The 24,627-nt window shown below is 46.1% G+C and overlaps 1 protein-coding gene across 1 annotated transcript in view; it reads right to left on the reverse strand.

Moving 5' to 3' along the window:
* Positions 1-320: 320 nt before the first annotated feature.
* The window catches only part of LOC147900504 (coiled-coil protein), a 53,610-nt gene continuing 29,303 nt past the window's right edge, over positions 321-24,627 (reverse strand). Inside the window, exons 4-6 of the mRNA XM_087377528.1 lie at positions 1,309-1,455; positions 854-1,078; positions 321-722 (exon numbers count right to left, since the gene is read on the reverse strand). Coding sequence (XP_087233654.1) covers positions 467-722; positions 854-1,078; positions 1,309-1,455 — 628 coding nt within the window. The 3' untranslated portion in view covers positions 321-466. The remainder of the gene's footprint in view (positions 723-853; positions 1,079-1,308; positions 1,456-24,627) is intronic.

Below are 24,627 nucleotides of genomic sequence, written 5' to 3' on the forward strand. Positions count from 1 at the left end.
ACCCCATCGGCCCAAGAACAGTGAGTCATCAACCATTTTGAAGAGATAATAAAATCAGCATTCACACATAATCTATACAGAACTGACAGCAGCAACCAGATATATAGGATTGTCACACATCAATAACATCCAAAATGAATCGGAGTAGCAAGTCAGAGTTAGCCTACTAGCCAGATCCCTTTGTAAGCTTAAAAGATTCAACTATGGCAATCTTTGTAACCCCTTTTTTCACGTTTGTTAACCATAGAAATCCACTTTTAATAAAGGGCCAGCTAGATTGGGAAAATAATGGCGTTTGTACTTCAAAAAATGTATCACCAATTAGCCAATTTATAAACTAAAATAATTATACATTCACAGTTCATGTTCATGCAACATCATGAATGATTAAGCAGTTTGCACAAATTGGGCTACAAGAGACTGCAGACTAAATACATACAAAAAATTTATTTGATTTTAGGACAATTTACTGGGACTTCCCATTTAACTGTAGATTTTTCTCTAGAGACTGATTTTCCGCCACTATAGCATCAACATCGGCTTGGACTTTCTTCAGATCCACTGGCCATTTTTCTAATGTCTCCAACGTTGCCTGTAGTTCAGAAATTTCTCGACGTACTTTATCAGTTGTAAAAACCTTCTCATAGCAGTCAGCAAAATTTTCATGAATGCTGCTTAATAGCCTATACGCCTGGCGATAACCAGGATCTTTTTTTGCATCCCTGCACAACCCACCAGTCAATTGATATCAGGATACCTGGCATTGCGTAGCCCAATTCTTGCTGATTGAACCCTGACAATACAACAACAAAAAATCAGATGAGAGCATCTAAAGACGATGCAAGGTCTTCACCTAAATATGAGCTCATCAACCAGAGCATGTGTCCGTCGTAGACGCCCCTGATTGGCATTGCTCTCACGTTGCAAATCACGGATCTCATGAATGATGCGGGAAATGTCATCATCTTGCTTTTTGCTGTTCTTGATCAACTCTGTGATACGCCTAACGTAAGTATTCCTTGAGGGTCCTTTGGCAGAATTTTCTAGCTCCATAGACAAAACAGCAAGCTGCTCTTCTCTGTCATGCAAAAAACAAACAGGTACTATTCAAGGTAATCACCTCTATTTGAAGTGCCATAAATTTAGATGATCAACCTCATTCAGAGATTACTCCAATAAAGAGTTTAACTTCAAAACCTACATCACTGTCCTTAACTTGGTATGAGGGAAGACATCTTAACATGCTTTTTCCATGAACAATCTGAATGTTAACCTGCCCAAGCCATATTGATAGAACTGGTAGGGCACCTTTGTTTTATTTTGCTATTTACATCCTTGATTTGCTGACGTGTATCTTTCACTTGCTTCAACTTTGTTTGTAGCTCTTCTCTTCCATTCTGAGCAAATGATTCCAACTCAAGTTTTCTCTCCTCCAACTGCTTGTTAAGGGACTCCCTGTAAAGAAACAACAAAAAAGTGAAAACGTGAATGGTGCATGTGAACACTCTGAAAAGGAAACTTCAACTACTGGAAAGCTGTTATGTCCCAGGGTCCAAATATGTTGACTTGGGAAGACCAAGGGATCAGCAGAAGCATCAGAAATTGAAGCATTCGGTATGGAGGCCCACACCCCACCCTCTAGCCATGTTATGCCGCCTCTGAGCTCCCAAGATTACTCAGAGGGGCTTGTAGTCTAATTTATATCTAAGGCCCATAGAGGCCATCATTATATATGGGATTATCGTATTCCTTAGCACCTAAGGGGCCATTCCTACCCCTTTTACTTATTTTGACCCATAGGTAATAGGGTCCCAATATCATACCACGTCCAATCCATGGTAATCGTACCATCCAGCAGCAAGGTGCTGCCTAGATATGAACCCCTGTGACTACAGGACAGTTCTCCTACCTCCTCGTGGCACCTTCGAAACAGTCAGCCTGCAGCTCAGTGTAGTACAGTTGCACCTGAAGTTCAAGCATGTCTAATCAAATTATGAGCAACCTCTATGAGATATTTGTCCCCAAACACTCCCACACTCTCAATTGTCCCAAAATTGTCTGCTTCCTAGCAAAAGTTACAGGATTTCCCCCTCTTTTTGTATTGCAATGACCACATCAAATAATCCTCCTCGTACAATCTTACTTACTAACAACCAAATCCTAGTCCCATCTGCCATATTAGAACCCACACCCTCCTTCTAGAGAACCCATAACAATATATCTCAACAAACTAGAAGGGTCTTGGGAGAAATTAATTGCCATAAGGTTTGGAGCTTAGAACCCTCTTTCCAAATCCCTAGGAAATTTTCACCATCTAGAAAAGATCCTTAAACATCTTGAGCCAGTAAACCACCCTTCAGACTGTGTCACATATAAAGCAATCCCATCAAAGAAAAGACACACGGGTATGCTTCACTAGCATCCACATAGCCCACCTCTCCATATAGCCCATTAAAGAAAAGAAAATCGGGTGCACTTCGCTAGCATCCATAGAGCCCACCTCTCCATCTCCACACCCCAGAAGTTAACCCAGATACAAACATCATACCGACAAGTCACATCCAAGTAATAGCGTTCCACGTTGGCTCTGTTAGAATTATTGCCATAACTCTAGGCAGTGACCAATGTAATCCACAAGTGAGTTAGGGGCACTTTTCCCTCACTAGAGGTTTTCCCCCTAACCACAATTAGTGGGTTAGTGTGGCTTTGTCACTTAGACAAAACCACCTCCACACTACTTTGTAGCTAATCTTATCTATTGCATCTTCCACGTTTTGGCTCTCCAGCACTTGCTCCCAGTTTGTCTGCTTCTCTCTTTCTTTCTCACATTTGGTATCAGAGCAGCTAAGCTCTTGTATCCCTTTCCACCCCACACAGCTCCAACCCGTCGTCCGTACACAGCCTGTGAGCTGTTCAGTCAGCAACTCGTCCGTACAACGTCAATTTTTTTCGTACATCGTCTGTGTCGCCAGTCCGTACAACGCCTACGTCAGATTGTCCGTACTCTCCCATACTGTGCTGCCGTACAGCCCAGTCGTACCTGCGCTGACATCCGTACCTATGCACTGATATCCGTACATGCATTGACAATCGTACATTGCCGTACGGTCCTGTGCACCCGCCTACCTGCTGTCTGTACAACTGTTTCCTACACTACAATACCGTTGTACAGCTTTGTCCGTACAGCTCTTTTCTGTAGCAGGTGCATTTCAAGATTCGAAGCATTTGGGAATCAATCATTGACTGGCTTGGATTCAGGCAATTTTTTGAAGGCAGATTTGAGCATTGGACATTTTAAAAATTTGGGGCTTTTGCAGATAATTGCAAATTTTGGGGGTTATCAAAAATTTGCCCTCTTTCAATTGCAATTTCCCCCAAGAATTTGGGGCTTTTGCATTTCAGATGCGATTGGCAGTGGACAGTCACTTCGGGATTTTTGCATGCAATTTTGGACTCACATTCAGTCACGTTGCAGACATTTGCCATTTTTTTGCAAACAGGTTTGGCAGATTTTGGGTATATGCAGAGCATTCTGGTGCATTTAAAGCCTTTGATAGGCTGTGACAGCAAGCTGTCATTTTGAGTGGATTTTTGTGTACACTTTGGTTGTGCATCTTTGATCCCAAGAAGGGATTTAACTTGTTAGTTTTGCTGCAATTTTTGTTTTATCTGGCAGATATGGCTCAAAACAACCCTAATGAGGTTTTTGGTGTCCTCACATAAGTTGGATGGCACAAACTACTCCTTATGGAGCTTTATGGTTCGCAATATCTTAGTTGGCAAACATCTATGGAATTGTGTCAACAGAGATGAGACAAGGCCAGAGACTGTGGTTGCGCCTGCCACTCCTCCTCAAAAAGGTGGAGGAAGGGGTGGAGGTCAAGCACAAGGTGCAAAACATGTGTTCGGTGCAGCAGCTACTGCTTTGGTGCCTCCCACACATGAACGGAAAAGGTGGGATTCACGTGATGCACAAGCTCTTTCAGTTATTTCCCTTTCTATCAAAAGGTTTATCATTCCATACATTCGGTCTTGCAAGACCTCGAAGGCAGCTTGGGATATTTTGGAGAGCAAGTTTGCAGCTAGAAACCATGCCCGGGTCTCTTTCCTGAAGAGAGAGCTATCTCACACACATATGGATGAGGGTGATTCCATGAATGCTCACCTCACCAAGCTTCAAGATTTGAGAGAAAGAAAGAAAGAAAATTTATTAGTGTCTTCAGAAGACCGATGGGTCCATGAGACTGTGAAAATCATGATACAACAAGCTGTGGTAGCAGAGCTACCAAACGAGCATCCATACCAATGCAAAATGCAAAAATGCAGAGTGACAGTTGTTAGAAAATAACCCAACAGAGGGTACGCACAGCGGAAGACTTATAGTAATGCCCAGGAGCTCACACAGTGTGCGTGTGAGGTGTGGAATCACAAACTTCTTTAGGTGTGGAATCACAAACTTCTTTACTTAATGTGCATCACATAGATTAGATGTGCAGACTCATCAATAGACAATGAACTAGCCAGATAGAGAAACCACCAAAAATATATTTCCGTCCAAAACTATGGACACAATACAAAAGATATAGATCCAAAGTCCCACCAATGGTGTGGTCCTCTGATCTTACCACAAGGTCCTTCTCCTATCAGCCAATTATCTCTAGACTCAAGTCCACGTGCTCCACCTCGAGCATCTGTAGACTGTCCGTCCAATGTGTTCTTCTCCACCTTAGTGCCTGTGAATCAGCCTAGGTGGGCAGCCCCTGCCAAGCTTTGTCTGCAGCACACAAGTCCCTATTCCACTGCTCCAACCTGCTTGTGAATGGCAGCTCCAGAAGGTATGATGATCTCAGCACCTTGCTGCCCTAGAAGACAGCCAAGTTCCAGCCTCTCCCTAGAGCTAAGTCTGCGGCACCTGTTGCACTTCGTGCCATCTGTTGCAGCCTTCTTCTCTTGTGAGGTGCTGCCCATGTGGCAGCCCCCTCTCTCTCTCTTCTTTGGGCATCTTCTGCCCTAGGTCTCCCTCCCCCACGCTCTCCTCATTTGGGGGCTTACAGATGGGGAGGTGACCTTTCCAACACCCCCTCTCACCAACACATCTCGGCCCAATGCCAACACATCGATGAAGATGCTCCACTAACTCCCTGGTCGTAGTCCTCTGGAACTTTTCGGTGTCAAAATATTTTCTTGGCTTTTCATCCAGTGGCTCTTGCTCCACCAAGTCCGGTTCCACTTCCGCACACCATCTTGGTACACAGGTCCATCTTTGGTAGCACCTCCTTGCACCACCTCCTTCAGTCACGTTCCCGCCTTGGAACTCGAGCAACCCAGCCTCCACGATCTTCCAGTTGTCCCCCTCACAATGAGTGAACAACCTGGAGTCTTCCAGGCACCATGCTCTGAGGGTCTGTTTCAACCCGTCCTTCCTTTGGCAAGGTCTGCAACAAAAGTACATCTCCAGATAACCTGCCGTGAACTTCAAGTGTACCTGACTGAACCTGAGTCACCCTTCTTCTCGCAAGGGCACAATCCTCCAGTCGTGGAAGTTGATTCCCTAGAGCTTCTGAATCATGGTCGTCCTTCAGCAAGGTCCCTACCTTCAGGCTCCCACACTTGTGAGCCTCCTACTTGGGCTCTGATACCATGTTAGAAAATGACCCAACAGAGGGTATGCACAGCGGAAGACTTACAATAATGCCCAGGAGCCCACACAGTGTGCGTGTGAGGTGTGGAATCACAAACTTCTTTACTTAATGTGCGTCACGTAGATTAGATGTGCAGACTCATCAATAGACAATGAACCAGCCAGATAGAGAAACCACCAAAAATATATTTCCGTCCAAAACTATGGACACAATACAAAAGATATAGATCCACAGTCCCACCAATGGTGTGGTCCTCTGATCTTACCACAAGGTCCTCCTCCTATCAGCCAGTTATCTCTAGACTCGAGTCCGCGTGCTCCACCTCGAGCGTCTGTAGACTTTTCTTCCAGTGTGTTCTTCTCCACCTTACTGCCTGTGAATCAGCCTAGGTGGGCAGCCCCTGCCAAGCTTTGTCTGCAGCACACAGGTCCCTGTTCCACTGCTCCAACCTGTGAATGGCTACTCCAAAAGGTTTGATGATCTCAGCACCTTGCTGCCCTAGAAGACAGCCAAGGTCCCCAGCCTCTCCCTAGAGCTAAGTCTGCAGCACCTGCTGCACTCTCTCACCTCCTGTAGATAGGCCCAGAGAGTAGGCTTCCTGCTGCTCCTTTCTGCCCTGGAACTGCTGGCTATGCTGGATATTAAATGAGGCCAAGAGCCTCTCCTTATATAGGCCCTAAGGCCTGCTGAGAAAGCCGACCAGTCTGCTGCTGGTCCAGCCCTTTAAGGGCTCACAAAACTAGGCCTTTATGGCCCACACTTTTAGGGCCTTTGGCCCTCCAATCTAGGCAAGGGCCCAGCCCCTAGGTCAGCCCTATATAAGGCCTGGTTGGCTGCCTTAAAGCAGCCCAACCAGCCTCTCTCCTGGCCGACCCATGTGCTGGTCTGCCCGCCTCTGCTGTGCCACTCTGATCTGCCCACTTGCAGGCCCGCTCCATCACTTGGATGCCCTGCCATCTACACTGTAGTTCATGCCATCTGTTGCAGCCTCCTTCTCTTGTGAGGTGCTGCCCATGTGGCAGCCCCCTCTTTTTCTCTTCTCTGGGCATCTTCTGCCCTAGGTCTCCCTCCCCCACGCTCTCCTCATTTGGGGGCTTACAGATGGGGAGGTGACCTTTCCAACAACAGTACTAAGTCCTAAGTACAACATAGTAATGTCGATGGTTGACTATATATCAATCTCAGCATCATCATCATCGGCAACAACAAGATGTCAGGATGGATGAGGCAGTGGAGGCATGAAGTCGGCAATAGAGTGTTGTCGGCCACTCAGAGCTGCAGTCTTGGCACGTCTATTGGTCGTAGCTCTACCTCTGACCAGGGCTACTGTGACCCCCGTCGGTTGGGCTCCGACTCTAAACAAGGAGGGGATGTCTCCAAGTGTGATTTGTGTGTCAACCTTCTATCTGAGCTGTCGGGTCACATGCTCCGGGTCACGATCATGTGGAGGCCTCATCTCGTGGGGGTCCATGTGATCTAGCTGAAAGAACTCCGTAATAGAGCTATGAGAGGGATCAACTAAGGAAGAAGTCTGCTCCTGTCTCCGTGCTCGGAGTATCCTCTCGCGGTGTCCAAGTGCCTCATAAATGAAACCTGTCAAACACCGCTGGTTTGGGTAGGAGAGAAAACGGGCCAAAATCCCACAACTATTTCTGAAGAGGCAATGGAAACGCCCTCAGATCTCATAGTACACAGGACACCTGAAGATGAAATGCTCCTCTGTCTCAACCTCTTGCATGTCACACTATGCATATGCGCCTCTCCCTAGGTAGTCGCTCTTCTCTGCTGCTCTCGATGCGAAGTCTGTGTGAAGAGATCCAAAACTGCCCAAGAGAGATCCTCAGCGAGTGGGGTAGGTGAATCTGCGTATATCCTGGTGGATTAATGAACCCTCCGCTGTGATATGTAAGAAGTGATCTCTATAGAAACTAAGCTTCACTCGGAGTTAACTCGGTCCCAACCAGGTCCGAAATGTGTGTAGCTGTAGTAGATCCTCACGCATAACCTGGTTGACCTTGTGTGATAGGAGGGGAGAAAACGGAGCATCCATGCTGTACTAGAAGGCAGGTAATCTATCCATGTGGAGCCCCAGTCGCTCAAACCATCTCTCTGTACGTGCATACCAGCACCTCTGGTCTGCTCCAAGTGCCATAGAAGAGGATAGAGCTATCCATGGTAGCCTGCTACGCCCCAAGGTATAATCCCCATATTCCCTAACTCGGTACACATACGTGATGACCTAAAATGCAGCATCTAGCTGTAAAGGGAGTGACCCAAACTCAGCTTGAATAATCTGGTGAAGAACGGATGGCTTACCACGAATCATCCGTGATAACATGACAACTTGTAGCCGCTCGACACGAGCGGAGCCCACTCTGTATCCGACAAGTCTGGCCCTCAACAAGGACTGCCATACATACCCATTGGGCAAACCAAGGAGTCAAAAGGCAACCCCTTGGTGTGTGGATCCTGAAAGTGCGAGCAAAAGCACTGCCTCTCTAGTCTGGCCAGTGAAGCATACTCTCTGCTCAACGTGCCTGCATCACGGGTCTCATAGTGAAGCTAGGTCGGAGAAGATAACCCCAAGATAAGTGTATGATGAAACTATCTCAACAGCTGACCCCTCAAATGTGAACTACTCCTGATGCATGATGGCTCGAGATGTATTGAAGATCATGACCTTGGTTTTACCCAAGTTGACCTTCAAATCATGAGACTCACAAAAGGACTGTAGTGCATCTAGGTGTCTCTGGAGCCTCTCTGCTGAGGAAGACAAGAAAGCCACGTCATCTACGTAGAGCAAAATATGGATCAACGTGCCCGCAAGAGAGCAACCTACACCCCCCTATGTCTACATCATTGTCTCAAGCTCGTCAATGTAGAGGCCAAACAAGGTAGGCGTCAAAGGACACCCTTGTTTGACCCGATGGTGCTCATGATCTCGTCTGTCCACCTAGATCCTGCCCGAACTCTGCCTGAAACTCTCTCGTAAAGTGCCATGACAGCCCAAATGATCTCTTGGTCATAACCCAAGTCTTGTAGGTGCCGTATGAGACGGGCTCTCATAACCGTGTCAAATGCCTTGCGAAAATCCACAAAGCAACAATAAAGCCTCTGTTTCCGTGACCTCGCCTCCTCAATGATACATCTGAGCATGAGAATGTGATCCATGGTTCCATAATTGCGCCGGAATCGGGCCTGCCTTGTGGATGGGTGAGATAGTGTTAATGGTCCAAGTGTGTGGAAACCCCTAACAAACAGCTTCATTAAAAAGCTTTGCTAAGATCGAGGCTAGGAGGTTAATCCCATATGCAATGACAAATTTCGTTCCTGCCTGTAGGAAATGCCCCCCACCTTCTAGCGCCTATGTGATATATCTCTTTCCACTAGAAGGATATCCGCGCACATTGTGCATGGAAGAGATGGAGAGAATGAGCGTAAAAATTTTTAGCGCCAACCCCACCTAAAGTCATCAATGGCCTCTCCATCTCCCCCACATCAGGAGTTGATGTGAATGGACACGACAAAAATCGTGTCTTTTGATGTGCTTGGGACAAACCAAGGGACGCACCTTTTTCACCATCGAACGTACCTTTTGATGAAGAGTTTTGACTCCTCACCCAAGGGACACACCCCATCCTGGAAAAAAGGACATATTTTCGTGTGGGGACACCCCTTTTTAAAACAGGGTCACACCCCTTCATAAAAAGGTACACCTATTCCAAGGGTCACACCCCTTAGAATAGGCACACCCTTTGGCACAAAGCACCAGCTTACAAAAGGGTACCTAGAGGACCTAAAAAGGGCAACCAGCCCTACACCCAAGGCCAAACCCTAGACTACCCAAGGGTTCATTAAACCCACGTTTTAATTTTTTGGCAACTACCAACCAGCAAGGAAAAAGGGCGAAATTCAATCGCGATTTCACGTCAGTCTATTCCGCTCCAAAACAGCCGTACGTGATTTCTGCCTTCTCCTTTTCAAGCAGGCTGCACTTTCATTCAGGCTTCCATCTGGTATACGCTAGATCGTTCTACAGCAGCCAGTTCTTGTTGGTTCATCGCCATGATTATCTGTGACCAGCAGCCCTTGCTCGAATCAAACTAGCCTGGCCCCTGCTGCTCATCACGCCACTTTTAGCCTGTGAACAGCGGCTCTTTGCTGCCCTCTATTTCCGTCTAGCCAGGCCTGGTCCTGCTTCTATTACCCCACAGGTTTCAACGCAGGCCACTTTAATCAGGCCACGGATTTCAACGCAGGAGAAGTGCGCCAGATCTCACGCAATCTGAAAAACGCCTCTGCCAACGTCCATCTGGCTCGAAAATCTCGCCAGGTACCTCTTTCTTGTTCACACATCCACGTGGACTTGCAAGGACAGCAACATGGACCTCCGGACAGTGATCTGCAGGCCTTTTCTACGCAAATAATTGGCAGATCTAATCTATGCCAGGTGGACTCTTTCCAATCTATTTCTAAGGATTCTCTTTCGTATTGTTATTTGACGCTCATTATCAAATTACAGCAAATGAAAGCCTCCTCCTTAAAGCATGGAAACCCCTGGTAATTCCCCAGTCCCTTCAAGGACACCTCAGGCATCATCTACCACACAATATCGTGTTCAGATTGCACAACCAGCCCATTTTTGGAGCTTTTGCATCATGGGTCTTCTGTTTCACGTGCCCTTCAAGTGACTTGGACCTAATCCTATACCTTTTGCGTGAGGCACCTCAATTACATTACTTCCTCAGCACAGTCCAGGTTGTGTTCCACGAGACACGTAGATACCCAGAACCCGATATTCCTCACAAGTTTGCTGTCCATCTTTGGAGAGACTTTTACCCCTCAGCTTCAACATCTCCAGGGTACTCTCCACCTCTTTCAGCTCCCAGATATCCTCCTACACAGGTTTTACCTTCCCCAAGACAGTATTTACACTCTGAAGGCACTCCTTCTCCTAGATATCCTCCACTCCCAACAGCAACTCCTTATCCCTTCTCAGATCCGTTGACTCTACAACCTACCCCTGTACTCTCACGAGCAGTAACACCCACTTCGGCATCACCATTGTTACCTTAGATAGGACCTCCTTTACCAGATTTCCATAGGTGGTTCCATCCTGCCTCACCTGCCCCCTCCAACATGAGCAACCTCAGGGAGCAGCCCCGATTTTCTTCCAAGAATGGTACAAACTACAGCGCAAGTTCGTGCTTTTCTCATAGGGACCCCCGATATGTCGCAACGCTCGCGTGCAGTCTCTCCTGAGATAAGCGACTCAAGTCCAAAAAGACCCCTGAAGTCAACTTACAAGGGGAAGCACTACTTCAACTTCAAATTTCTCAACTTCAAGACAGCATCTCCGACTTGGTCCCGAAAGTCCAACAACTCCAAGATTCTCGCAGTAATACACATATAGAGGATGACGTGATGCCACTAGACAACTATGTGGACTCGTTCCCACCTGAGGTAGAAAACACTGAACTCCGTGCCCTCTACCGCTTACTCCAAGCTTCCAAAACTAAAAGACTTGACATTAAACTTCCGGAAGCCTACACTGGTCAACGAAATCGCCGAACAGTTAACCAATGGCTCGCAAAACTGCGCATGTACTTTGATACTGTTGACCTCACTGAAGGCAAAAAGATTGCCTTAGCAACCTCCCTCCTCAAGGATACAGCTTTCCTATGGTGGCAACGACGCTTAAAGGATAACAAAAGTGTGTTAACTTGGGAACGTTTTGAACACGTGCTCCGTAAGCAGTTCATACCTGCCAATGCAGACTTCCAAGCACGTTCAAAAATCAAACAGTTGGAGCAAACAGGCTCCCTATCTTCCTACATCTCTCAGTTCACCACATTGGTAATGTACCCCTCGTTACGCATTGATGTCCTCAAAGCAAACATCACCACCACAGCTGGCGCTATTGCTTATGCAGAGCGCATTACAGATTTCCAAAACACAGGAAAGTAGAGTGCTAATAGAACACAAAACTCTACTATGGCCAAAGGTACTCGCCCTCAAGATAACCCTAAGTTTAGAAAAAACTCGGGTAATCAAGGTCAGCGACAGTCTCAAGATCCCCACGAGTCTTAGAAATCGTATGCTAGATCCGAACAAAAGCACTCCTCCAAGGATCGCGCCTCTTCTTCTTCACAAAGTCATCACTGTCATCCCAACATAAAGGTGCGGCCACTGACAAGAAGAACAACTCTAGCACAAAAGGACTTTGTACCATCTCTACAGGCGACCATAGATGGTTCGATTGTCCCAAGCGACCAAAGCAAAATTCCAATATAGAACCTAGCACTTTCCAAACAAAAGAAGCTACCCCAACACAAGACAAGAAAGGCAAAGCTGTTTGAATGGCTAATACCATCCACATGAGCCTTGCCAGCAACCCCGAACCTTCCCTGGCCACTCAAGTACTTAATGTCCAAGGATCGATTTGTGGAACAACGGTCACTATCCTCATCGACAGTGGCTACTCTCATAACTTCCTAGCTAGTTCTATGGTCGACAAACTTCGGTTGATCACCCGTCCTAGTCCCATGGACTATCAGATTGAACTCGCAAATGGAACTACCTTCTTGTGCAACACCAGGATCAAAAACTTGTCTTTTCGCATCCAACATTTTACGGACAAGTTGAACTTCGACATCATGCCTCTTTCTCGGTACGATGTCATACTTGGACAACAATGGCTCTACGACTATGATCCATCAATCAGTTTTCGCAGCCATACTATCCAGTTTGTCCACCAAGGAAAACTTATTGAGCTAGCTAGTTCTAGGGACTCTCCTTCATCCCCAGTTGCCTCTGCCCTACAAGTAAAGAAGTGGGTTCATAAACGTCAAGTAAAGACTTCACTTCTGTTGGTTACGGCAGTAGAGGAAACACCAACAAAGGATCCTCCTGAATACCTCAACCAACCTTTTTTCCAGCCCTACCTGGATATTTTTCCACAGGAATTGCCAAAGCAATTACCACCTCGACGACCAGTGGATCACCCAATCGAACTTATTCCCGACAATAATCCACCGTCGAAACCTCCTTATCGAGTTTCTTACACTCAAAGTGAAGAAATCCAAAGACAGGTGACCGAACTACTCGACAAAGGTCACATTCGGCCCAGTCGCAACCCTTTCGAATCTCCTGTACTACTTGTGGAAAAAAAGAATAAGTCAATGAGCCTCTACATTGACTACCGAGCCCTCAACAAGCTCACTATCAAAAACAAGTATCCATTGCCTCGCATCAATGATCTCTTCGATCACACAATTCTCAAAGATTGATCTTCGTTCAGGTTATCATCAAATTCGCATACAAGAAGGCAATGAGTACAAGACAGCTTTTCGAACAAAGTATGGACACTATGAATGTTTAGTCATGCCTTTTGGGTTAAACAATGCCCCGGCCACATTCATGACATTAATGAATGACATCTTCAGGCCTTTCCTTGATAAGTTCATCATCGTTTACCTCGATGACATCCTCGTTTTCAGCACATCCCTACATGAGCATAAACAACATCTTCACCAAGTTTTTGAAGTTCTCAGCGCAAATTCTCTCTACATCAATGTTGAGAAGAGTGAGTTCTTCAAGACCCAACTCGAATATTTGGGACATGTTATTTCAGCTCAAGGCATCTCTGTGGATCCCAAGAAGGTCGAGGTAATCCAAAACTGGCCTACTCCTAAGAATGTTCATGATGTCCGCTCTTTTCTCGAATTGGCAAACTTCTACCATACAAAGGTCTATCAGTTTTTCGAAATCGCAGCTCCTATGTCCGAATTATTGAAAAGTACAGCAGTTTTTCAGTGGCTTCCCGAAGCAGAGTATAGTTTCCAACCACTCAAGCAAGCACTCACTACCACACCAGTTATGGCTATTGCTGACCCAAACCTTCCATTTGAGGTCATGATCGACGCTTCCGACATCGCTATAGGAGCAGTCTTGATGTAAGAAGGCAGAGTTATTGCTTTTGACAGCCATAAACATTCCGATATCCAAACCCGATACCCGATTTATGATAAGAAGTTTCTTGCCGTTGTACATGCTTATTGCTCTTGGAAACATTATCTCATGGGAGCCGACTCAGTGGTCAAGACAAACCATCACTCTCTAAAGTATATCTTTACTCAGCCAGTCATGAACGCTCGACAAGCACACTGGGTTGAGTTTGTGGCCAACTTTCATATGACCATTGAGTACATTCCAGGACTACGCAATGTAGTTGTAGAGGCTCTCAGCAGGTTACCTCTAGCATCAGCTATGGTAATCTCTACATTATCTGTGGATGTTCCGAATTCATTCAAAGGGAAGTATTTCAATGATAAAGACTTCGGCACAGCAGTACAAGTTCTTTCAAAAGATCAACCTTCGACTTCCGAACAGAAGATTTTCTCATCCTATTCTTATACGCACGACCTTCTGTATTATCAAGATCGCGTCTGTGTACCACATGACAAGGATGTTCGACGTCTTTTGTTAAAAGAGCATCATGTAGTTCCTTATGCTGCCCATCCAGGCATCAACAAGACTTATAGGTTACTCAGTGCAACATACTACTAGCCTCAGATGAAAAGCGACGTCATCAAAATGGTTACATCTTGCTTATCTTGTCAACAAATGAAAGCAAGCCGACGACTTCTAGCAGGACTCAGCCTCTTCCAATTCCAACTGAAAGGTGGGAAAGTATTTCCATGGATTTCATTACCACACTACCACGATCCTCCCGAGGTAACACTCAAATTATGGTAATTGTTGATCCATTGTCCAAAATGGCACACTTTGTTGCTTGCAAAAGAAGTGCACAGGCTCCGGACATCGCCAAACTCTTCATACAACACATCTTCCAACACCATGGATTGCCCAAGAATATCGTATCCGACAGAGATCCTAAGTTTACCAGTCACTTTTGGATTTCACTGTTCGAATCTTTGGGTACAACTCTACTGTTCAATTCAGCCTACCACCCAAAATCAGATGGCCAGACTGAAAGAGTCAACCAAGTTTTGGAAGAAATGCTCCGACATTATATTCAGTCACGCCTAGCACCTTGGGAAGAGTATCTACCACTCCTTGAGTTTGCCTATAATAACTCTTTCCATAGTGCCACCAGAATGACTCCATTCCAAGCAGCTTATGGACACACTCTGATTGTACCAACGAATTTTGTACTTCAACATCGAGTGGCCCTAGCTGATCAACTGGTTCAAGAAATGCAAGACATTCTACTCCAAGTCAGGGATCATAAGCGAAAAGCGCAAGAGCGGTATCAACGGTCTGCCAACAAACATAAACGTCACCTAGAATTTGACACTGGTGACATGGTGCTATTATTTGTAGCCCCACATCGCTATAAGACGGTTAAGTCTGTGTTTCCTAAGTTGCGACCCAGATACTATGGACCTTTCCGAATCGTCAAGAAAAATTCACCTTTAAGTTACAAATTGGAATTACCACCATCATGGGGTAAAATCCATCCGACATTTCATATTTCTTGGCTAAAGATGTTCATTCCAGGCGATGAAGCAGTTCCTCCTGCAGGTGATTATGTCCCAGAAATCGAAGACGATTATGTTCTCCTTATTCTTGAGCGTATTCTGGACCATCATCAGTGAGAGACTCGACATCGACTTATCACGGAATTCCTTGTTCTTTGGCGAGATCTGGACGACTCCGACGCTACTTGGCAATCTGATGAAGACTTACAGCAATACCCTGACATTTTACAGTAGTATTTTCAGAACTTACTGTGATATTTTCTACATCATTTCATTATCCCCACCAGGGCCTTATTTTGAGTGGGAGGGGATGTCACGATCTGTGACGTATTCCTTTCTCTATATCTTAGACTCATGGATGGTTTGATGACTGGACACTTATGGAAGGGTATGCCCTTTCGACGGGACACTTCCTATGAGGCACAACCCTTCACAAGAGACATTCTATTGAAGAGACACTCCCATTGTAATGTACCCTCTCATCAAGGGTCACACCCTTCACAAGGGGTACACACCTCTTCATGCACATACACTTTGGAGTACACACCTTTTCATGTGTCTCTTCACTCTCTATATAAGAGAGGCCCAACTGTATGGATGACACACTACAGACACTCAAGCAATACAAATATTCCTTGTTCTCTGCTATTTCAGTCTCCTTTCTGTTCCTTGGCACATTTATAAATATAGTAAATCTAGGATTTCTTACAGGCTAGGTAGGCTCTGAGCGGAGGGAGAGCGTAGGAGAGGAGGCTAAACGGAGCGGGGTAGGCTAAGCGGAGCAGAGGGGTCGACTGAGCGTAGGGGGCGTGGGGAGGGAAAGCTGAGCGTAGGAAGGAGAGGCGTAGAGCGTAGGGAAGGCTGAGCGTAGGGAGCGTAGAGACTGAGTGTAGGGAGCGTAGAGCGGAGCGTAGAGCGGAGGCGTAGAGCGTAGGGAGCGTAGGGCATAGGCTTAGCGTAGAGTGTAGAGCGTAGGCTTAGCAGAGCGTAGACGTAGGCTTAGCGTAGAGCGTAGGCTTACCAGAGCGTAGAGCGTAGGCATAGGCTTCGGTTTTGATACCTCGCTGAATTTGTCATTGAGGGGAGGTAGCAATCCTCTCTCTTTTCACCAGTTGGTAGGACTCTTGTTGCAGGAGGAGCAAACCAAGAAGAACATGGCTACACGGGCTGGCGAGCAGGCTATGCTTTCAAAATTCAAGCCCAAAGGGAAAGGGCATAGCAAAAGCAACATGCAAATCAGCCTACACATCAGCATAAAGCTGATTCTGGACAGCACTCTCACAAGGCTAAAGGTGATGCAGAGAAGCCAAAGAGAAAGGGTATTTGTCACTATTGCAAGAAGCCAGGTCACTATATTGGTGAATGCAAGAAGAGAATAGAAAAGGAAAAGAAAAAGGATTCGGGTATGGCTGTCTCAGATGCATCAGCCACTAGTGCACATGAAGGAGCGGATGCTACAACCAACTTTGTGGAAGAAGATTATGCCTTTTTGTCTTGCATTTCAGATTTTCAAGTGGCTGGTTCAGATACTATAGCCACTCTTGAGGATGACTCTAATGCTTTCCTGACTTGCAGCTATGACCCTTCGAAGGATGCATGCACTTTCAGTGAAATGAGACAGTGAACACATGGTATTTTGATAGTGGTGCATCCAAGCACATCACTTCTAGAAAGAGTCGTTTTGCATCTCTGCAAGCACCACTCGCTGGAAAGAGGGTGGCTTGTGCAAACAATTCTTCTTATTCAATCTGTGGAGTGGGTGACATTATACTTACCTCCACAGATGGCACAGATTTCAGAATTTCTGATGTTCTTTATGTGCTTGGTATCAAGAAGAATTTACTTTCAGTGTCCTCGCTCAATCAAAGAGGATTTCAGGTCATCTTTGAAGATGCCAAGTGTGCAGTCCAAGACAAAGAAAATGATTATGCTTTGATGTTGTCTGGCACTTTGTATCGGGGTCTTTTTCAGCTTGATGTTTATTAAAAAAGATCCAATCTTGCACTTGCTCCCACTGCTACCATGCAGAATGCGGAGTTATGGCATGCTAAATATGGACACATGAGCTATGGCAGTTTGATGACACTTCAGAAGCATGCTATGGTTGATGCATTGCCTCCTTTGGAATCACCTCCTCCTCATGCCTGTGAAGGGTGCATCCTCGGTAAGATGCATAGATTTCCCTTTAAAAAGGATGGTGCAGTACAAGCTGTCCAGAAATTACAGCTCATACATAGTGATGTTTGTGGTCCCATGAGGACCCTTGCTCCGGGTGGTTATCTATATTATGTCACATTTATAGATGGCTACACAAATTACACTTGGGAAAGAAAAAATCAGATGTGTTTATGCATTTCAACACTGTCATGTGCACGGATTGGTATCTGACGTGTACTAGTTACACAGAACTAGCTCAGGTTAGCCTGGGGAGGCTTAGAGCTAGGCAGGCTTGATTCTCGGGTTGAGTGGCAAGGGTACGAACTATTTATAGGTCTTCGCTATTTTTGGCGCCGGGGCCCGAGTCTATAAAAGAGGCCCAGGGGGTTCAGTTCTCAGTGTGCAGTTGGGAGCAAGTCTCGTTCCCAGGTGCTAGGTCTGATCCTGGATTGTGTCGCGGACGCGCGCCTGCATCTTAGCGTAGCCCAAGGCCCAGTGGCAGATCCAGGGCTTCACAGCGCCACCTGGTGGTATGGGACACCAGGCTGGTTTGGATCTGATTGGGAGTTCGTTCCGGTAGCTCAGCTCGTGGCTCGGGGGGACATCTTCTGATTCGGGATCACATCCCGTAGATGTCACGGTTGGGTGGTGAGCAGCCTGCTCAGTTCTGATGTTGTGTGGGGTTATTTTGCAGATCAGGGGTTTCAGGAGTGCTGGGACGTGTCAGTTGGTATCAGAGCCAACTCCTGAGGTAGGAACTTCTGATGCGAGAAATTTGACGGATTTCTCTTCCAGGTATGCCCTAAAATTCGAGATTTCCTGCTGCGTTTTTGCTGTCTACCTGGGGTAGAAGGGGTGAAGAAATATCTGAAAAAGGAAGAAGAAGGGGAGTGAAATAGAATCGAAATTTCTGAAGGCTACAGAGAGAAGTTTTGAGGGAGCAGAAAAGAAGGAGAGAAGTGCAGGAAATAGACAGCCAGGGAGTAGGGGATGCGGAGCTTAGGAAGGGGCGCTGTAGGCGAGGCAGTGTGGCGGGACAGCCTGTGTAAAAGGCTGTCCACAGCCAGCGCAACAGGCTGCGAACAGCCTGCGCCTAGGGCTGCGAGCAGCCTGCGCTGAAACAGGGTGCTTTTTTCGAAAAAGCACCCCTCCAAAGTTGGAGGGGCTCAGGTGCTTTTTTCGAAAAAGCACCCCTCCAAAGCTGGAGGGGCTTAGCCTTTTTTGGAAGCCTAGCTTCCAAATCAGGCAGCCCTGCACCCTATATAGGTGGGGGCTGGGTGCTAGTCAACCCACAAGCAGCCCCAAGATTCGAGAAGCTACCTCGAAATTTGTGCCAGCCAGCCTCGCCCTTCAGCCTGCGCCCTGTTCGAACAGCTTTCCTGCATCCGCCCTTGCCTGCGATAGCCCTACGCACCTCCCGAAGCTGCCGTACCAGCCCGTACAGCTCCAGCGACAGCCGTACAGCCTGTACGGACTGTCCTGCCTGTTTTTGTATCTGCTGCTGTACCGAACAGCAGCTGCGTCAGCACCAGCAGCCACCATACGGCCTGCGTCAGCAGCCGTACAGGCCACGTCAGCAGTCCGCACAGCTCCTATTGCAGACTGCGCATCCGGTTAGCAGATTCGGGGAGGCACCAGGACTCGTGGTCTTCCAAATTTCAGCATCTCTTCTGTCAGATTTATCTGGGACGGTTTTCTTCTGCTCCATCTCCCTCCGTGCTTCGTTTCAGTCAGTTATTTCTCTCAGTTTGCAATCAAATCAGATTTCAGCCATGTCTGATGCTCCAAATCCCGAGTTTGCTATGGGAGAGCAGGACTTAGATTACACTCCAGTGGGAGAGGATGATCAGGGTCTCTATGACGACCTGATCACTAAGAAAGCCTTCAGTGAGTTCACGACTGCTCTGGATGGTAAATTTGAGCAGGTCAACGCTAATCAATCGGGGTTGACACAGCAACTCCAAGGGATACAAGCAACTTTGACTCTTCTGGCTAGCACGGTTCAGGCACTCACGCATGTGGATGCCATGGCTTCCGTGCTAGGCCCGAATATCACTCCGGATCCCTTTCCAGGTGACCAGAAATCAAGAACAAAGGAGGTGGTTGACACTTGGTTGCACAAGTGGCAAGTACACTTCCAATTTCACCCCTATCCAGATGAGAAAAAGATTCAGCTAGCAGCAGGGTTTATGTCAGGTAAAGCCTTGCTTTGGTGGAAAGAACTCCAGCCTAAGCCTGATACTTGGACAGAATTTGAGGGTATCTTCAGGAAGGAGTTCCTGAAGAAGGAAGATGACTACGATATCGTCGGCAAGCTCAAGGCCCTCGATATGTCAAAATTAAATTTAACTTTTGAAGTTTATCTTCAAAGATTTAGGGATCTGCAAACCAGGGCCACTAAAATGGATCCTATAACCTTGTTAGGTTTTTTCGTGGATGGTTTGCCAGACTCCTATAAGTTACAGATTAAGAATAACAAGTGCACAACATTGCAGGAGGCCATGACATATGTGCGCATATATGATGATACCATGGCCGGTACCAAGGCAACCACAGTTACCGAGACCAGCGGAAAGAACAAACGCAAGTTCTTTCAGCATGCGACTGGTATTGGGGAGACGAAGTCTACGGACAATGCCTCCAGGAAAAGCTTAACTCCTGCGAAGAATGGTAAGGCCCGTTTCCTTCGCACTCTCAGGCTCAAGAAAGAAGGCCGATGTTTTTATTGCGAGGAGCGGGACCACACGAAGAATGAGTGTCCTAAGCGGAAGAACCAAAAATTGGTGCTAGGACCGAAGCTCCAGGCAGGTCCACGTACTGCAGCCAAGGGAGCCAACCAGGTTACGATGACAGGTATTTCAGTAAATGTCATTACCTACCCCCTTTCTTGTAATTGTACCTTTAATACTTCGTTGTTTGGTTCCCATGATCTTTTCCGAGTTTATGGAGAAGTTAGGGACCAACAGGTTCACATTCTCTTTGATCCGGACAGCTCTCACAATTTTGTTAATTACAAATTTGTGCAGAAGATGGGGCTGTCCACAGTACCTAGCGACCACACCTACGAGGTGCAGCTTCCAGCTGGGATAAAACCCACAATATCCAGATCGGATGGACGGAGCATACGCTTTCTTTTGTAGACAAGGACACCCAATTTTGTATTCAGTGTGATAAGATTTCCCCTTCTCAGGGGCCTATTGTATCTGCGATGCAGCTTCGGAATATATTAAACAATTCTCATTATGATGTCTATCAGTGTGTTTTGATTCCACTTTCTTCATTTGTTGTTTCGGTCATTAACAAAAATGAATTAAGTGTGTTTGAACACCGAGAATTGAGAATGTTGTTAGATAATTTTAAAGACGTATTCCCAGCTCAACTGCCGGAAGGTTTACCTCCAGAAAGGGCAGTAGATCATCGCATAGACTTAGTCCCAGGGGCTCAACCTATCAGTGTACCACCATATAGGATGAGCCAGGTAGAGGAGGATGAGTTAGCTATCCAGCTTCAGGATTACCTGAATATGGGCTATTTCCGCCCAAGTAAATCTCCTTGGGGTGCACCTGTCCTCTTAAGAAAGAAGAAGGATTCTTCCTGGAGGATGTGTATAGATTATAAATGACTAAATAAAGTTACAATTAAGAACCGCTATCCTTTACCTCGTTCTGATGATTTGATAGACCGTTTGGCCGGAGCGAAGTATTTCACTAAGATTGATTTGCGTACGGGTTATCACCAAATCCTTATCTATGCTAAACACATAGATAGGACCGCATTCCGGACTAGGTATGGTCATTACGAGTTCCTCGTATTACCTTTTGGTTTGACCAATGCTCCTGCTACTTTTCAGCAGATGATGAACGATTTGTTCAGAGATTATCTGGGCAAATTTGTTGTAGTGTTCTTAGATGACATCTTGGTATATAGTAAAACGCTTGAGGATCATATAGGACACCTCCGGGTTGTCTTACTTGTTCTAAGACAGCATAAGCTTTATGCCAAGATGAGTAAATGTGACTTCTTTATGAAGGAGATCATTTACTTAGGACACAAGATTTCTTCTGAAGGTATTAGCATTGATCTGGATCGTATCCAGAAGGTTTTAGAATGGCCTATCCCTCAGACTGTGAAACAACTTCGTTCTTTCCTAGGATTTACGGTATTTCTTCGGAAGTCAGTCCGTGATTATTCACGAATCACGGTACCCTTGACCAACATATTGAAAGGTCGTGGACGCAAGTCTACTCAACCGATCCCTTGGAATGATGCAATGAACAAGGCTTTTGAAACCTTGAAGTTATCTATCAAGGAAGCACCCGTTCTTGCATTACGCAATCCTACCCGGCCTTATGTTTTAGAGGCCGATGCGAGTGATTATGCGATTGGGGCAGCTCTATTCCAAGAGGGCAGACCTGTAGCTTTTGAGAGTAAGAAGCTAGACGACACTCAGTATCGTTGGCCCACACTGGAGAAGGAACTTTATGCGGTAGTGTATGCTCTCAAGGTTTGGAGACACTACTTGTATGGTTCAAAGTTCCTTGTATTGACTGATCACCAGTCAATTAAGTATGTGTGTGATGGATCAGAATTGAGAGGAAGGAAAGCTAGATGGGCAGAGCTAATGCAGGATTTTGATTTCGAAATACGTTATCGTAAGGGTTCGTTGAATAGTGTGGCGGACGCCTTAAGTCAAGTTAAGTTTGTAAATGCTTTGTCATTTACGGAAATATCCTCAGACCTATTTCAATCCTTGAGAGGGCTATACGCAACTGATAGTCATTTCAGTTCTTATTGGCAGAGAGTCCAGGATGGGAATTCCATGGTTGACCAGGACTTAGGGATTGTGCCACCTAGGATACAGGCGGCGGGAGGTCAGTGGATGATTAGGAACGGCTTGCTGTTCCGGAATGAAAAGATTTGTGTGCCTGAAGTTCTGGACCTAAAATCCAAGATTCTCTGGGAGTGTCATGATGCTCCTAGTGCGGGACATCCAGGTATACATAGGACTCTGTCTCTTGTGAAGCATACCTTTTATTGGCCTAAGATGCGTGCATTTGTAGAGAACTATGTGGTAGGTTGCCGAGTTTGTCAAGTTACTAAGGCTGAACGCCTTAGGAGCACGGGCTTATTACAGCCATTACAGATTCCAGGTAATAAATGGGAAAGTATTTCCATGGATTTTATTACTGGTTTACCTCAAACGCGCAAGGGTCATGACTCTATTTGGGTCATAGTCGACCGTTTGACAAAAATGGCTAGATTCTTACCTACAAGAACAACTATTTCAGCTGTTCAGTTGGCTCACGAGTTTGTGGACCACTTGTTCAAGCTGTATGGTTTGCCATCTGACATAGTCAGTGACAGGGACTCAAAGTTTACAAGTAACTTCTGGACACTTGTATTTGAGAAGTTGGAAACTACTCTAAGTATGAGTTCCTCGGATCATGCACAATCCGATGGCAGTACGGAGAAGGTCAACCAGTTGGTTGAAGACATGCTTCGGGCATATGTATCTAAGAGACAGTCTTCATGGGAAGATTATCTACCCATGATTGAATTTGCTTACAACATTGCAAAGCATTCTAGTACAGGTTATAGTCCTTTTATGCTTATGTACGGGTTTCAACCTAAGTCACCAGTTATGGTAGGATTAAAAGGGATTCAAAATGATGCTGCTAAGAACTTCTTGCAAGACATGCAGGAAATGTTGCAGTTTGCCAAGGAGTCTATTAGAAGTGCCCAAGATCGGGACAGATTTTATGCTAATAGACATCGTTCACCTAGAGAATTCTCTGAAGGAACGATGGTATATTTGAGAATTCCTAAGGAATCCAAGAGCCTAAGTACTGGTTTGGTTCCGAAATTATCCCCCAGATACTGTGGCCCATTCAAGGTCATTAAAAGAATTGGACCAGTTGCATATCGACTAGAATTGCCTCCTGATGTTAAAGTACATCCAGTCTTTCATGTCAGTAGACTGAAAGAAGTATTGGGTGCAGATGATCAAATTGTTTCTCCTCATGAGATTATAGAAGTTACAGATTTAACTTTTATTCCTCACGAACCTGAATCTATTCTTGAATTCCGTGAAAGACAGATTCGAAATCGTACTATCACGGAATACAAGATTAAGTGGAAGGATCGTGTTGAGGAGGATGCAACATGGGAGACATTACAAAACCTCCAAAGAACATTTCCCGATTTCTTAGCAAACTCAGGAGTGAGTTCTTAGAGGAGGGGGAGTATGTCATGTGCACGGATTGGTATCTGACGTGTACTAGTTACACAGAACTAGCTCAGGTTAGCCTGGGGAGGCTTAGAGCTAGGCAGGCTTGATTCTCGGGTTGAGTGGCAAGGGTACGAACTATTTATAGGTCTTCGCTATTTTTGGCGCCGGGGCCCGAGTCTATAAAAGAGGCCCAGGGGGTTCAGTTCTCAGTGTGCAGTTGGGAGCAAGTCTCGTTCCCAGGTGCTAGGTCTGATCCTGGATTGTGTCGCGGACGCGCGCCTGCATCTTACCGTAGCCCAAGGCCCAGTGGCAGATCCAGGGCTTCACAGCGCCACCTGGTTGGTATGGGACACCAGGCTGGTTTGGATCTGATTGGGAGTTCGTTCCGGTAGCTCAGCTCGTGGCTCGGGGGGACATCTTCTGATTCGGGATCACATCCCGTAGATGTCACGGTTGGGTGGTGAGCAGCCTGCTCAGTTCTGATGTTGTGTGTGGTTATTTTGCAAATCAGGGGTTTCAGGAGTGCTGGAACGTGTCAGTCACTTTGTGGCCAAGGTTGAAAATGAGACAGGACTCAAGGTGCGGACACTTCGCACTGACAGAGGGGGGGAGTATATGTCTCATGAGTTTGAGGCATTTTTGAAGGAGAAAGGCATCACACATCAGCTTGCAGTGAGGGTTACCCCTCAGCAAAATGGTAAAGCTGAGCAGAAAAATAGAACTCTCATGGAGATGGATGCATGCTCACTAGCAAGAAGTTGCCTCACAGATTCTGGCTCGAAGGGCTCATGTGTACCAATTATGTTTTGAATCGGGCTCCCACAAAGGCTTTGAAGACAACCACCTATGAGGTTTGGCATGGGAGAAAGCCTTCCTGCAAGTCCCCTATTAAGGAAAGCTATTTTTATGTCCAACTGATGAACATTCCAAACAAAAGTTGCAGCCATGGCAATAACTGATCTAATAGTTGTCATCCAGGATGTAGGAGCAAAAGTCTCCTCATAATCTATGCCCTTATTCTGAGCATAGCCTTTGGCAACCAGCCGTGCCTTATACCTATCAATGGACCCATCTAGCTTCCTTTTCACTTTGAAAA

The sequence above is a fragment of the Dipteris shenzhenensis genome, chromosome 7 (genome assembly GCF_047967505.1).
Source record: "Dipteris shenzhenensis isolate YYH24624 ecotype China chromosome 7, Dip_SZ_1.0, whole genome shotgun sequence".
NCBI lineage: Eukaryota > Viridiplantae > Streptophyta > Polypodiopsida > Gleicheniales > Dipteridaceae > Dipteris > Dipteris shenzhenensis.